Source organism: Paramisgurnus dabryanus, chromosome 24, assembly GCF_030506205.2.
Source record: "Paramisgurnus dabryanus chromosome 24, PD_genome_1.1, whole genome shotgun sequence".
NCBI lineage: Eukaryota > Metazoa > Chordata > Actinopteri > Cypriniformes > Cobitidae > Paramisgurnus > Paramisgurnus dabryanus.
In genome coordinates, this window is record NC_133360.1 from 14,737,517 (window position 1) to 14,754,349 (window position 16,833).

Below are 16,833 nucleotides of genomic sequence, written 5' to 3' on the forward strand. Positions count from 1 at the left end.
CCTGTTTACACGAGAATGTTTGAGGGTAATTAATAGTGGGAAATAATCAGTTTTTACAATCTTCACGCCATCTATCATCGTTCGCCAGACGTTCTACAACATCTGCTACAGTTTGTGATTATTAACCCTTTAGTTTCACTTCATCACGCAGCTATTTTTGTTAGAGGGATCTGTTAAAAACATTGAATTCATTAATAATCTAGTATTTCATCATGACGCGTACGCCCCGCCCCCGGTGTGTGACCTTTAACTCCCGACGCACCTGCATAAAGAGTGTGTCGTTTTCACGTCGCTTTCTATTTGAGCAAGCTTCTGCGCATCTACATTGAAAATAACACATTTGCTCGCACAAAAGATGCGAATGTGAACCGCCCCTAAGTTAAAATAGTTAAAATGCTGACGATTAGAGTTGAACATGTATTGAACCCTTTTAGTTGGTCCCAAACTAGAATCACAATGGATATTGAGTGAAAATCTCATGAAATGTTAAATCATGTTATAGCAAACTGTATTGTTTCTAAGACTTTGAATACATTTTCATAATTTGCCTCTCCTTAAGGTCATGTGATTGGCCCTTTGGCCTGTCAATTACTGGGTAATGGACACTGTCAGCCTATTAAAGAGAGTCAGGACCAATGCTGAAGTTAATAACACTATCCTCTTTTCACAGGGCAGGGTGAAGCTTGCTTGTCACAGTGATGTAAGAACTAAATCCCTTCAGCTCAATGTGTCCTGTCTCTCTCTTTCTCAGTGTCTCTTCTCTGTGTGACTTGAGTCCTTTTGTCGAAACAAACCGGTGGAGGCAGCGTTTCTGTAATCTTGTTTACCAGTGCAGTTGTGCACTGCAAAAATCATTTTTTTTCAATCAAAATTTAATTCAACATTATATTGGATAAATTCACTTTAAAGGCAAAAGTGTTTAAGGTTGTATGAGTTTTAGGGAATATGTCTTGAATTCATTTTATTGCCCGGTTGTGCCATTGGCAAGTTATTCATCTTTACTTTTCTTTACTAACAGAAATGCCACATGCATTTTTGTGACATTTTCAATAGATAAACACTTTTCATGTAATTCATTCCACATGGGAGTTTTGCACATGTGGCTTTTCTGTAAAGGTTATTTTAACAAAATGTTTATGATTGCAGTCAGAAAAAATGTCAATTTAAGATATATTCTTTAAAAAAATCTTCATATCTTACACAGTTTTGCTAAAATTGGTCAAACTATGAAGCCCAGTTGTCACTGGGGCAGTACCCTTTAAAATAGTACCAATATGAGGTACCAATATAAACTCCTTAGGTGCATGAAAGGGCGCCGCCCCAGTGACCGCTGGGATACATATTTTGACCGATTTTAACTATATCTTGTTTTAAAGGATTATTACTGTAAAATAACAAAATACTGATTAGGAAAATGATTTTTTGCAGTGTGGGTTTCCCTATAGATACACCATAGTCCCTTGGTAGTACATTACAGGTGCTCAGACACAACAAACTCACACTTTAAATCTTTAAACCAGGTTCAATAATGCATGCATCTCCTTATTTGTCTTATATTTCTACAAAATAAGGCATAATTTTTTTGTTTGCAAACTAACAGTCTTTGTTTCTAGATGGAGTGCATTGTACACATTGGTATTAAACGGTGCACAAGGCTCGTTCACTTAGTGATATATCCAAATACAGTAGAGTATCAGCCAGTCATAGATACTAGATATATCACCAGAGTGCTGTTATTTGGGCTGTGGACCTACTGGTTTTGTAAACCTTTCTACTTTGTCTCGTCTTATGTATGTAGCTAGTTTACGTCTCATGTCGCACTTCGAAAGTTTACGTGTATATGTGCGTGTGAGAGTGAAGCACGCTTGGATTTTATGTGTGACATTTATATCTACAACTCTGTCGACCCATTGTGATCTGGCTAATGGCCTGTTTTTCCTTTTTTTTTGCTTCCTCCATTGTTTTTTTCTTTTCCTCCAGGGCACTCAGCTCATATTTAATGCTGCTAAAGAGCTCGGTCAGCTCTCCAAGCTTAAGGTAAATGTGTTTGTTGCAAACGTGATTTGTTACAAAATTGTTAATGCTCACTTTGCATGAAAGCATCTGCTAAATGAATAAATGCTTGTTTTAGCACAGAGTTTAAGTGCAGCACCGAGGATTTAGTGTAAAAAATACTAAATTACCCTGGAATTGCAAAATTAAGAGTGAAATGCTCATTGCTGTTTTATTATATGCTGTTTTATTGTAAACTTTTCTCTTTCTTTTTAAATAACTTAAGAATTGTCTTTTTTAGGAGCACATGGTTCGAGAGGAGGCCAAGGCACTTTCTCCTAAACAGTGTGCTGTGATTGAATTAGCACTGGATACTATAAAGGTCAGTAGAAAGCTTCATTATAGACTGTAATGTTAATGTCTACATAAAAAATAATAGTTTATAGTGTAACAGGTTACTGGACACCCCTAAGGGTGCATTCACACCAGACGAGAATGAAACGTTAAGTGATTTACATGTTAAGTCAATGCAAAGATGGACATTTTTAAATTTCACACACGAATGACTCGAATTCCACATGCATTGATGTTCATGCGCCCAACTACATATTTGCTTCATTCGCGTCTGGTGTGAACGCACAGTAATAGCTCCTACACTGTAAAAAGTTGGATCAAATTAAAAAGTTACTCCAATTGATAACACTTAACACTTTCCCCGCCATTGACGAGTCCATTAAGAGAAAACGCTTTCCTACAAATGACGAGTTTTTACGGCAATCCGTATTTCGGCTGTTATCCACCAGGTGGCGCTCTTACCCAACTTATAAAACCTGGAAGCATCCTCTAAGGCCAAACATTAAAAACTCCACGTTTGATCATCGCTCTGAATCTGATCTCTAACAAAAGTACTTTACAAAAATTCAATTATTTCAGCTTTTTGCTCCAAATGTGGAATTTTTTGGAGAAACGTACCCATATTTGAGAGGTTATAAAATAAAAAGTAAAGAATGGATGAAACTTTTTTGAAAGCAGAGGGTCTGTTCTTTCATGTATTATATTGGATGTTTATATATTCAAATAATTTTTTTCTGGAAGGCATTAAGCTTTTGTGAAAATCATAAAAATGCTTGCGCTGGCTGACAACTTTTTTTAAAAAAGCTAGCGGGAAAAGAGTTTACAAACTTTACTTTATTTAACTTAAATTGTTCACCTAAAGTGAAAATTTTTGTTGTACTTTTTTAAGTTTTACCAATTGAATAAGTAATTTTATTAGTTTATCCAACTTTTCACTTTTCACAGTGTAATGTTGTGATCGGCTGGGTTATGTGACAGCCAGTAACATCAAATAGTTCATATCTAACATGACAGTAAAATAATTACAATTTAAATTTTGAGTTAATTCAACTTAATATATATATATATATATATATTTTAAACTCAAAAGTTGTGTAAAATAGGTTCTGTCAACATGTTTATGCATATTATATTTACTGAACATGGATTGGATCTAATTAACATTCAACTGACAAACATAATAAGAGAGGCACAAATTAAGCTAAAACAAATATAATAAGACAACATGACAACCTTCAAAGGTGGTTTTTGCTATTCAGCATTTCTTTTAATAACAACCTTAACCCCCCTATTTTTTTTTTTTTTTTTTACATATAATGGATTTCTTTAATAAACATAAATAATGCCAGTGCTATTGCTTTAAACAGAGTATAAATATTGCTACTTCAAAAAAAGTTGGACTTCTTTTCCCCCACTAAAGTGCAGTTTGTTTCTTTTATTGTCCAAGACATTTGAGCCAGCTCAACAAAGGTTTTCTGTCGTGCTTAAGTATAGTGAACACCAGAACATTAAATCATTTTAATTGAACAACAGACATGCAATTCATTGCCTTTATGCGGTTAATTAATAAACAATCGGTATCAGCCTTTCTCGTGCTATTGCCGATATGCAGATGGTTTCAAAATCATCAAAAATCGGCCGATAAATATCGGCGGCCGATACATCGGTGCTTCACTACCCATATCTATCATTAAGCATGTCTGGTTTATCATCATCACTCTTGTTTGGGTTTTTGTTAGCAATATTTCCATGCTGGAGGTGTGGGACTGAAGAAGACGTTCCTGGAAAAGAGCCCAGACTTGCAGTCACTGCACTACGCTCTGTCCCTATACACTCAGGCCACTGACAAACTCATCAAGACCTTCGTTCAATCCCAAAATGCACAGGGTAAGGTCTTAATGTCTTCTGAAATCACACACATGCTCCTCAACATCTGTAGGATTTTAGTTGGTACAGTGGGGTACAACACAAGAACATTATGTGAAGTCATAGCAGTATGTTTTTACTCTCATTAAAATAAGAAATGTCAAGTTACAGGAACTCATCACTGCCCTCTATTAAAATTCTGGGTTATTTTCCTAACCCTAAACCAGCATTGGATCACAAAGGGATGAACTGCTGGGTTGTTTAAACCCATTATTGGGTCAAGTATAAACATTATCTAGGTTAATTTAACCCAATGGCTGAGTTTGTCCCTTTTTTAAGTTAAAATGAAAACTTGAAAATGACAGCCAATTTGATTATTCTTCAAATTTAAGGAAGTCACAAATTTTAGGACGTTAGTAAAATTGTCTGATTTAATTGCAAATTATAAAATATAACCATTTAAATGAAGTTTTTTAAAGGCATCTAGTGGTGAGACTGCAAATTGCAACCAACAGCTCTGTCCACAGCTCTCCCCTCAATTTCAAAATGCATATAAAGTAGTGGCCGCCACAGGACAAACAAGTCATCTTCTGAGACAACATAGGGACAAAACGCACTGTGAAGAGCAGTTTGTCCGTTTAAGGCTACTGTAGAAACATGACGGCAACTTTCATGTAAGCAGACCTGCAGTGTAATGGTGCGTTCACACCAGACACGGAAAAGGCGGCAAGCGTGAGTGATTTTCATGTTAAGTCAAAGCAAAGACGTGAATAGGCATCCTGCAGCATGGTGCGGAAGGCGAGTTTTTGCGCGAACTGAGCATTGCCGCGTGATCTGGTTTTTCGTGCTGCATTAACCAATCAGGAGCTTTTTTAGCAGTGCTAAAAATGTTCAAGTGTCCAACTACGCGCGAACAGCGCGTTTTTGACGCTTCTTCCGCGTCTGGTGTAAACGCACAGTCAGTAGATAAAAACGTCTCATTCTAAGGTAATAAAAACAAACCATTTTATTATGTAAGGTCTTTATACACCACTGATAATATAGTTACGGTATGTACATTATATTGCATTTCTTCTAAAAGTCCCAAATTGCACCTTTAAATGATTTTTTAGCAAAATAAATCTAAATATATCGCATCATTAAGTATTTAATTTGTCAACTAATGATTCACATATAGTACTATTATGCGAAGAGTATCACAAAGGTGTAAATATGGTGAATTTCACAATGCTTTTCCTTTGCTTCCTTTTTTCTGTATTATCATTTCTCATACACACACACACTTTGGGAATCCTGACACACTTAAGGGTTGGGATGCCCCTGGCAAAGGCGCTTTAATAAAATATCATTTATAATGTAATTATTGTAAATGTCACTGCTTCATATAAGTATTTAAGGACATTTCAAAGCTTACGTGTGTGTGTCTGCATATATGTGTGTGCGCTCAGTACTTTAAAGTCAAACTGAATTGAGGGGAACGGTTTTATACAATTTGCTACTGTAAAAAAAGATTGTTTCAACTTAAAAAAGTAACTTGGTTGCCTTAAAATATTGAGTTAATTCAATTTAAAAATATTAGTTGACAACACAATTAATATTTTTAAGTTGATCCAACAATCTTTTTTTACAGTGTACAATCAGTTGATTGTTTAATTAACCCAACAGGTAATTTAAGTATTAAATTGACAGCCCTACTGTTAAAAAAATCGAGTTTGTTGGTCTGTCCTCTTTTTCTCACACCTTGTGATTTCTCATCTGACTCTAATTTCTATCACTGTGCTTTCAATGTTTGTATTTTTCTGCGTCCTGTCCTTCTTCTTTCACCAGTTCATGGAGGGAAGGGGGTAAGGTTCACCCATAGTGAAGACGTGTACCCAGAAAAGGGTACGTTTATGTGGGGCTTGGTGCCCTTGACGGCGAAAAACCAATCGGTTTATCCACCCGAATCAAATCATGCACTTCCCATTCCAACGGGCCAATCGCATGTCCCACAACCACCCATATCTTCAAAAAAAGGGAGTTTTGCATGTCCGAGAACCTGCTGTATGTTCACATACATTGATTTAAATGTATCCTGATGTTACAGCAGCGAATAAACCCAGGATGAAGTGTGTTTTGAATGGCGGTGAATGAGGAATGCACACACTTCAGGAGTGTGAGAGGCGCATGGGTGCACTGCAGATAAAAAACCGCGTGTGTGTGAGAGAGAGACCATATTTATTAGCGACTCGAATCAAGTCCGCAGGCAGGGTCTGCGCAGCTCTGCGCAGTGTTCTCTCACTAATATGAGCTGACCGTGTCAGTGTGAATGATCATGGGTGGGAGTGGTTTTATCCGCATGTACCTGCCTGCATTAAAACCAAATGAAGGACAATATCTGATGCTCTCCCTGTCTCCTATGAATGACTGGACTGATAATGCTGCTCTCACCCCTGCAACCACAAAAATATATAAACCTTCCAGAGATCAAGTGTGATCCTGCATGGGTACATGATATAAAGAAACATATTTTCTTTGTATTGGAACAGCCTTGAATAACTATTGCAGATGAATCCTGTGAGGCATTACTTTATTTCGGTCGTCTGTGTATTATGGAATCATTTAATAAACCGGTTCAAGTCGTGGCAGATTGACTATTTGTTGCATAGGTTGTACATGGGCACTGGAATAAAGTGTAACTCGATGCCTCACAAATTCAGACTTAGAAATGTGTTACTGGGATCACTTGTTAAGAAATCTTTTTCAGAGCTTATTAAGTGAGATGTTTAAAGGTCACCTAATATGGCAATTTGTTGAGGTGTAATATTATTATTCTCAGTCTCCAGAATGTGTCTGTGAAGTTTAATGCCATATAGATAATTTATTATACCATGTTGAAAAAAGGCCCATTTTACGCCCATTCTTGATGAGCAAAACGACCCAAAAAATAAGTCTAGTTTTTAGACCAAAAATATCAAATTTAAGTGATTTGTGCGTAAAACAAGCAAAAAAATCTGCCAATGGGGTAAGCTAATTTTTCATGAATTGTTCTTGAATTTAGTGTTTAAGAAAAATGTTTAAACCCCATTGGCAGATATTTTTGCTTGTTTTAGGCATGAATTCAATTAAATTGTATATTTTTTGTCTAAAAACTAAACTTAAGAAAATAAGTAATTTTGCTCATCAAGAAAATACATCTTAATTTAAGAATTTTTAGATATTTGTACTGAAAACAAGACAAAAATACTGAGAAAGAAAGTCATTTTTTGCAATGTTTCATTAAATGCAAATGAGCTGCTGCTTTCCTCCCCGTTTACTGTTATCTATACCAAAAACATACACCATTTTTAGTAATAAGCCTTGCATCATCGTTCTTAAGGAACATGTGGTAATAAATTATGTAAAGAAGATTTAAAATAGAAATTAACACCTCACTGCACTGCAAAAAATGATTTTCAAGGAAAAAAATCTTAGTATTTATGTCTTGTTTTCAGTAAAAATATCTAAAAAATCTTAAATTAAGATGCTTTTTCTTGATGACCAAAACGACCCAAGAAAATAAGTCTATTTTTAGACCAAAAATGACAAATTTAAGTGATTTTGTGCATAAAACAAGCAAAAAAATCTGCCAATGGGGTAAGCAAATTTTTCTTGAATTTAGGGTTAAGGAAATTTTTCAAGATTTTTTGCTTACCCCATTGGCAGATTTTTTTGCTTGTTTTATGCACAAAATCACTTAAATTTGTCATTTTTGGTCTAAAAACTAGACTTATTTTCTTGGGTTGTTTTGCTCATCATCTTAATTTAAGGATTTTTTGAATTCTTTTTCTTGAAAATTATTTTTTGCAGCGTGTGGATGGTTGTGGGCGGGCTCTGCGCAAAGTGACATCAGTTTGCTTAGAAAACGCCAACAGCTTGTCCTCATGAGACTCTTATATGTAAAAATATAAAGGAGTGGGCAGATTTGTATCATTGTGCACACACACAGGGGACACACAATATGTTTAAACAACATACAAAAGTGAATTTCTCATATTAGGTGACCTTTAAATCTTCCCTGCTTTAAATTTATGCTTATAAGGAGGTAGATGTCTATAAATATCACCCTGATAGAGTACATACAAGTGCTTTGTAAATTGTATATATAAGCTTTAGTGGTTATTAAGTAAATTAACTTATTACCCATTTTATTGGATCATTTATATACAGTATCAGCGCAGTCCACATGAAACATTTAAACTCAGTTATCCACACAAGCGTAAGCTCTGAATTTTTATTTAATAAGTGCTCTCAAAAGAAACGTCTAACTAAATTGCTTCATATATTGTTAATGATTTCTCAAGACTGGAGCAACACCATTCATATGTCTAAAACTTTGCGATCCAGTCAGCACAAACATACAATGTCTCTGTATGACTCAACTTAGTGCTTAAAGTTAAAGGGATAGTTCACCCAAAAATGAAATTGTGTCATCATTCACTCACCCTCATGTTGTTAAAAGCCTGTATAAATTTTGTTGTTTTGATGAACAAGAATGAAGATATTTTTAGGAATGTTTATAACCAAACCGATCGTGGACCCCATTTACTTCCATAGTATTCTTTTTCCCTACTGTGGAAGTAAATGGGGTCCACGAACGGTTTGCTTACAAACATTTCTCAAAATATCTTCCTTTGTGTTCATCAAAACAACAAAATTTATACAGGTTTGTAACATCATGAGGATGAGTAAATGAAGACACACCTTTTATTTTTGGGTGAACTATCCCTTTAAATAGATTAATTTAGTATAGAACGTGTAGAGAATGTGATAGAAGTTCCATTGAGCCATACTGACGCAAAGTATTCTGCGAAACCTGAAAAGATATCTCATCCTGTTTTTGTCTACAGGCACTGGTGTTGATGATGCTGTTGGAGAGGTGTCCATCCATGTGGAAATCTTTACTCATCCCAACACTGGAGAGCACAAAGTCACAGTTAAAGGTGTGTAGTTCCTACTGTTGCTTAACTGAAGTGCATTTTAAGTTTTGAGTTGAAGGTAAAACTGAAGTCATGAAAAGGTGCTCATCACATGACCTTCTTTAAAGGGACACTTCACCCATTTGCATTAAGCTTTGTATAGTTAGAACCTCAGTCATGTTTTTGAATGGTCGTGCATAATTTCCTCAGTTGCCACTGATAAAGGAGAAATACAGATTTCAGTGTTGTTTCAGGGTTTGGTTTAGTTTGGGTCGGGTCAGCTTACTTTTGGGAGCTTTTCCATTGGCTGCAGTAGGGAGTACCCGATACTGATACCAAACATGACGCGAAAACACAGTCAATCGTCACTACAGCGTCATCGCTATAATGTAAAGATTAGCTTTACCTTTAGTGCTAGCTTGCACTGTCTCGAGGAAAAATTTTGTCATCTGTGCTCTGCTATAAGTTCCCAAACTCCCTTTTAGCGATGAAAAACATCCACATGTTAAGAATCAGGGACACCATAACAATTTTTTCCAAACTTGCAGTTTGTGGCGGAACATTCGCGACGAGCACGTCAGTATTATATGCTTAAATGCAACTTCAATAAGTCTCAGCGGAGTGCGTCAACTACTGACGCCACGGGTGTTTAAACCGAAACTGTTAAGAAAGATAGAGGTAACCTTAGTGATAAACGCGATGTGCAAACATCTATTTGTGGTGGCCAATTTTAATTTTGTGGCGGACTGAGAAATAAATAAATGAATGGGAATGTACAATGACGCCCTCACTTGTATGATGTCACAGCAGTAGGCAGCGCAAATATAACGACACGACTATAATCCCTCCCACTGCGAAGTGATACCTAACTGGATAGAAAAGCTAACCACGCCAAAGTGAGGTGAGCTGACCCGACCCAAACTAAACTAAACCGTGGGGTACTATGCAATGGAAAAGCGCCAATAGAGAGGCTACGGGAGCCACCACAGGACAAGCATGTCATTGTCTGAGACAACAGTGTCAAAACGCTATAGAGCATTTTGTCCATTTAGGGTTACACTGCAAAAAATAACTTTCTTACTTAGTATTTTTGTCTTGTTTTCAGTAAAAATAACCGAAATTTTTTTTTTTTTTTGATGAGCAAAATGACTTAGGAAAATAAGTCTAGTTTTTAGACAAAAAATATAAAATGTAAGCAAATTTCTGCGTAAAACAAGCAAAAAATTTTGCCAATGTAATAAGAAAAAATTTCCTAGAATTAAGTGTTTATGAAATAAGTAAACAGTTACACAGTGGATCTTTAAAACCACTATTTGCAAAACATAAAAGTTTTACGAATTAATATATTTTTGTTGTAGTGGTTGCTGCGAATGACTTAAGGTGGCAGACCTCCGGCATTTTCCGTCCCTTCGTGGAAGTCTACATTATCGGCCCTCATCTCAGCGATAAGAAAAGAAAGTATGCCACCAAGTCCAAGAACAACAGTTGGGCTCCCAAATACAACGAGACCTTTACATTGTAAGTAGAACGCACTAGTTTCATTTTGCAGCAATGTTCTCTTTAAATTTCTAGAAAAAAACAATTTCATATATGTGACTCTGGACCACAACGTAAGTTACACGGCTATATTTGTAGAAAAAACAAAAATGCATTTGCATAGGTCAAAATTATTGATTTTTCTTTTATGCCGAAAATCATTAGGATATTAAGTGAAGATTATGTTTTATGAAGATATTTTGTACATTTCCTACCGTAAATATATCAAAACTGTATTTTTGTGAGTGGATGCAGAAAAATCGCAAACAAAATTGGCCAGAAACTCTTCTGTAAAATTTACTCGTTGCTACCTGCTCTTTGGGAATTTCCTATTCAAGTGTTTTTTTTTATGTAAAAGCGTACAATTTCCCTATTCAGCCCACAATGTCATTAAAGCAGTAAGCCATTGGAGAGAACTTAAACAAACCTTTTCAGTAGGAATATGCCTTGCATTTGGATTTGAACTTTAAAGGAAAACACCACCGTTTTTTAATATTTTAAAATGTTCTTACTTCCACTTAGACTAATTAATACATATCTTTCTTTATTCAATCTGTGCACTTCATCTTAATCGTGTCGTGAATGTGTTAGCATTTAACCTAGCCCCATTCATTCCTTAGGATCCAAACAGGGATGAATTTAGAAGCCACCAAACACTTCCATGTTTTCTTTTTTTAAAGACTATTACATGAGTAAGTATGGTGGCACAAAATAAAACGTGGCGATTTTTTAAGTGGATAAAAAATGAGAACTATACTGTATGGCGGAAGAGCACTTAATTTGCAGCACTTCGACCTCGTGTGCTGTAATATTGACCATACTTACTCTTGTAACTACTCGTGTAACAGCCTTTAAATAGGGAAAACATGGAAGTGTTTGGTGGCTACCAAATTAATCTCTGTTTGGATCCTAAGGAATGAATGGGGCTAGGCTAAATGCTAACACATTCACGACGCGCTGTAAAAAGATTAAGTGTGCGCATTGAATAAAGATAGGTATGTATAAATTTGTCTAAGTGAGGTACGAACATTGTAAAATATTGAAAAACGGTGCCGTTTTCCTTTAAATGTGATCGTCTGAATATTTAGCATTTTTTTTGCACCCTCAATTTCCAGATTTTCAAATCGCTGTATCTCGGACAAATATTGTCCCATCCTAACAAACATACATATTTATTTAGCTTTTGAATGATTTTCAATTAAAAAAAATTTCCCTTATGATTAGTTTTGTGGTCCAGGGTCACATACTGTATTATCTAAGATTTAGTTGACTGAAATCCCACCATTGTTGCTTTTCTTTTAAAGTACGTTGAGTAACGAGGTGGGTGCCGAATGCTACGAGCTTCAGGTGTGCGTGAAAGATTACTGCTTCGCACGCGAAGACCGCACCGTCGGCATGGCGGTGCTGCAGCTGAAAGACGTAGCGCCGCGGGGTAGCGTGGCGTGCTGGCTACCTCTAGGTAAACGTATACACATGGACGAAACCGGCCTGACCGTACTGCGGATCCTCTCTCAGCGCAACAACGACGACGTGGCTAAAGAATTCGTCAAGCTCAAATCCGACCAGCGCTCTGCCGAAGAAGGGCGTAGCTAGAGCTAGAGCAGGAATGGTGTTTTGATGTTTGGCAAAACCACTGCCCCCTATTGTTCAGATGTTGCACTAGCGCATGGAAAAATACACGATAGTGGATCGTCACTTAATAACTGATTAATAACCAACCATTTACATTATAAAGCAGTTATATATTTATACTTAGCACACTGCCATTAGACCTGCCAGGAACGGCTTGTCTTAACAAGCACAATAAGATATTGTCTCTCCTAAATACTTGATGTTTGTCATGAGGTATTTACGTGCATATTTAATTTGTTCATACAACATTTTACATATATTACCATACATGTCTCAAAATATAAAAACGGAAAATGCTACTTAGAATGTTATATTTATATTATAGTATCAATATTAAAATATATAAATTGTGAGATTTTTAAATGATAGGACTAACAGAAATGGGCCATTTCCCAACCTATTCTCTACATCTTTACAGTATATATATATCTATCGACCTGTAATGATGTCACAACCTCTTTTGTGATGCCTTCTTCAATCATTCCTGCACCCTTTAAAGGGTGCTTTAATGTCAGGGTATCTTTTATCCACTTAATGTGTCACCATTTCACGCACTAACCTTCAGAAACACTCATTTATAGGGACCAAAACCTCTGGGGGTCAGATTTGAAACATTATGCAAACTTTCAGAAGCACAAGTAAATGATGATAAAGAAAAGCAGCTGCACTAAATACACCTCTGAAATCAGGGTGGCTGCTTTTCTCGTTTAACGGGCGTTGCTAACATGAAATACAATACTAGCAGTTCTGCGTAAAGAGTAAATGTGAGACATTGCCAATTTGCAAGACCTTTTTTATACATCTAGGTTTATTCCTGAGACTTTTGTGTAGTAATATGGTTTTCTGGCCTGTTCATTTATCTGTGAGAGTGAATGGCCTGCCTACGCGCCATGCAGTTTATCAATGTTTTTAAGCATGATTAGGCGTTATGGTATAATAAACCATGATTGACAATGCTTGTATTAGACACCAGAGTTGCCTGTTTTAGTAAAATTCGATTAGATAGATGTATGGAAAAAACTAGGGCTGTCGATTAGTAACAAATTATGATTAATAAATGACAATTTTGCATCCATCTGAGTAATACAGAAAGTATGACACAGCACACGTTCCTGTTAAAAAGAGACTCGAGATGGTTTAAATAAATTTATTTTTAGTAACCATACTATGTAATGAATTCAATTTTTACAGCTTTAGTCTAGTTGACAGTCCTTGAAAGGTCGCACTGGTTCACATTATTTCCCAAGTGACTTGGTTGCATCTTTTTTGTAATTTCATTGTGTTTCTCAATCTCTGTATTCACACCTTTGAAGACACCATTGAGAACTACGCCTATAGGGTTGCCATAGTAACCGCTGAGGAATCCTGCCATTTTACTGCCAAACCATCCACCATATTAGAAAAGCACAAGACGACTCATTCCTTATTGTGGCTGCTAAAGATTTCCCATGAATGACAAAAACCTGCCATGCCATTGTTGTAGTTGGGGAAAAATTATCTAGATGACATCACAAATCAGATTTATCTATTAAAGGGATAGTTCAATCAAAAATGAAAAATTCTTTCCTCATTTCCTCACCCTCGTGTGTTTCTAAACCTGTATGAGTTTCTTGATTCTGTTTAACACAAAGAAAGATATAAACATAAAGATGATGGTACCCATTGACTGCCATAGTAGGAAAAACAAATACAATGGAAGTCAATGGGTACCGTAAGCTGTGTGGTTACCATCATTGGTCAAGATATCTTCTTTTGTGTTCAGTCCTAAACATGTATGAGTTTAGTTTGTTCAACACGAAAGAAGATATTTTGATGAATGATGGTAACTACAGTTGATGGTCCCATTGACTTTCATAGTATTTTTTTCTACTATGTCAGTCAATGGGTACCATCAACTGCGTGATTACCATCATTAATCAAAATATCTTCTTTTGTGTTCAACAGAATAAACTTATACAGGTTAAGAACAACATGAAGATGAGTAAGGGGCAGTTCACATTTCGCGTCTAAAACCGAGCCGAAAATGCGACCGTCCGATGGCTCTTGTAGAAAGTTACTGTGGCTTCACACCAACCGACGTTGAGGCGTCAAATTATTGTCTACCGCGTCTAGTTTGCCGCTTGAACATTTTGAGTGTACTCGCTTCATTCGCACGTGAAAGTGGAGTCATCGAGACATTCACACGGAAATTCGCATCATGAGAGGGGCTTCTGCAACTCCGCTCGCTTCTTGTAATCACGTCACTACTAGAGCAAGCTCCTGATTGGTTAACGTGGCACATTTTTCCGCCAAAGTTCACATTTTTCAACTCGCTCGATTCCCGAGGCAAAGCTCAATTCGTGCCATTTGCGCAAACTAGACACGCGAATGAGGCGGAATCGCGTCTACCGCACCCATAGAATGTAAGAAAAGATGAACGACGCCCGTTCACTCTTTTCCACTGGTGAAAAGTGAAGCCGCCAGTGTCCCAATACGGCAATGACATCTTGGGTCCTGAGTCTGCGCTGTAGCGATTTCGGGACCATTCCTGGGCATTAGTGAGCAGGAAGTAAAGCCGCGAAATCAAGGCCCCTCCCCTCGCTCTCGCAAAAATGCACATATCACAGCTGCCAATCATGACGTGACACCACCGTTTTCACCGTTTCCGTTCAAATAACTAACTAAAAACAAACTTATTTTAAAAACAAACACTTGAATTTACATCAGCGTGATAAAAACTACAGTAAGTGACAGAAATTAGCTTCGGAAATAAGATAATTAAAGTGTAATTAAATTGTTTAGTTGCTCTTAAGTCCCATTGAATAACATTGGGGAGGCGGGGTTTATGACCTATACTGGGACCAGTCACTGGGGGGCAATCGAAACGTTTTGGCTTCACTTTTCAGGGCATGTGCAGCACGCTTTACGGCGCCATGCTAAACGCCTCTTTTGTGCCGCGAGACCTCCAGACGCGCCTCAACGCGTCTTCACATTGACTTAACATTAAAATCACTCACGCTTCACACCTCTACCGCAGCTGATGTGTACGGAGCCCCTAAGGGGACATGGAGAAAAAATTAAATAAAGTTTAGTTTCATGTGCTCACGTGAAACTTTCATGTGCTCACGCGAAACTTTCATGTGCAGAATTTTTTCTTAAAGTTTAGTTTTCGCGTGCTCACGTGAAGCTATCGCGCGCGCATGTGAAAGTTAAAGTTTCACGCAAGCAAGCGATAGTTTCACACGAGCACGCAAAACTAAACTTAAAAAAAATTCTGCACATGAAGGTTTTGCGTGAGCACATGAAAGTTTCACGTGAACACATGAAACTAAACTTTTGATTTTTTTTACTCCAATGTCACCTTAGGGGCTCGGTAGATGTGAATGCAGCATTAAAATGTTTTTAATTGGAAAAACTATGCGTGTCGCGACGCAAACTTCGCTTTCATTATGAGTGCTCATACCACACGCCTACATTTGAATTAACGAAATTGAGCGCTCAAAAGACGCAAAATGTCAATCGCCCCTAAATGATGATTTTTGGTTGAACTATCTCTTAAAGCGCCATTGTTTCGACACCCAAACCCAAGTCTATGCATTTCATCAAAATGGCTAGGATTGTTTACATTATGGATTAACACAAACCATAGAGAAATAGCCAAGAAATAGCATTAATGTATGTTACATAGATTGATTCTTGTTTCGTCAGTTTGCCAATAATGTCTAGCTAAAAATACTGCAGTAATCTGGACAAACTTCAGATGTGTGTCGCTGTCTGTGAATGATAATATTACAGGAAAAAATCTGAGCATGTAATAGTGCACACACACACACACACTGCTCGTAAGAACTCGACATGCACACTCAGTCAGTGACTTGCCTGTATATAAGAAGCAGTGCATGTTGGGAAAGATTTTTCTTGTGCCAGCATGTATCTTTGATGTGATATTGGATTGTTGTTTTTGTTTACTTTTGTCATTTATTTTGATATTCAGGTATTATTTTCTATTTTTGAAAGGCTTGTGAATATATAAATATGTATTACTGATGTGTAGTGGCACAGAGTACTAGCATGAGAGATTTTTTTATACGAAGATGTTTCTAATTTTCGTTTTCTAAATATGATCGGTCTTATCGGGGATTGAGGTAAATAACACGCCAGGCCTTGGTTTGTTTTTACTTCCAATAAATGGATAAAATATACCTTGTGAAGAGTTTTTCTTTAAACATGCCTCATCGCATAGTGTTGAAATCCAAGAATGTGTCTTGGGTTTGTTTTTATCATCCAATTAAAGCTGGGATTTAACAACACCACATGAAAAATACTATAGTAGATACTGTATAATATAGTACACTTACTATAATATAATTTTGTAGTATTTTTCATGTGGGCATTTACATATTGTATATTTTTTGTAAGGTTGTATTTGTTACATAAACTATCAATGAGCAAAATAGTCTTTCAGCATTTTTTTATGTCTGTTAATGTCAATACAATTATTCATGTTAATTCACTGTGCATTAACTAAACTTTTTTA

The 16,833-nt window shown here is 36.6% G+C and overlaps 1 protein-coding gene across 1 annotated transcript in view; it reads left to right on the forward strand.

Moving 5' to 3' along the window:
- Positions 1–15,436, forward strand: part of unc13a (unc-13 homolog A (C. elegans)) — a 54,879-nt gene extending 39,443 nt beyond the window's left edge. Inside the window, exons 37-43 of the mRNA XM_065246538.2 lie at positions 1,981–2,037; positions 2,294–2,374; positions 4,086–4,233; positions 6,040–6,096; positions 9,081–9,173; positions 10,508–10,667; positions 11,990–15,436. Coding sequence (XP_065102610.1) covers positions 1,981–2,037; positions 2,294–2,374; positions 4,086–4,233; positions 6,040–6,096; positions 9,081–9,173; positions 10,508–10,667; positions 11,990–12,278 — 885 coding nt within the window. The 3' untranslated portion in view covers positions 12,279–15,436. The remainder of the gene's footprint in view (positions 1–1,980; positions 2,038–2,293; positions 2,375–4,085; positions 4,234–6,039; positions 6,097–9,080; positions 9,174–10,507; positions 10,668–11,989) is intronic.
- Positions 15,437–16,833: the final 1,397 nt, after the last annotated feature.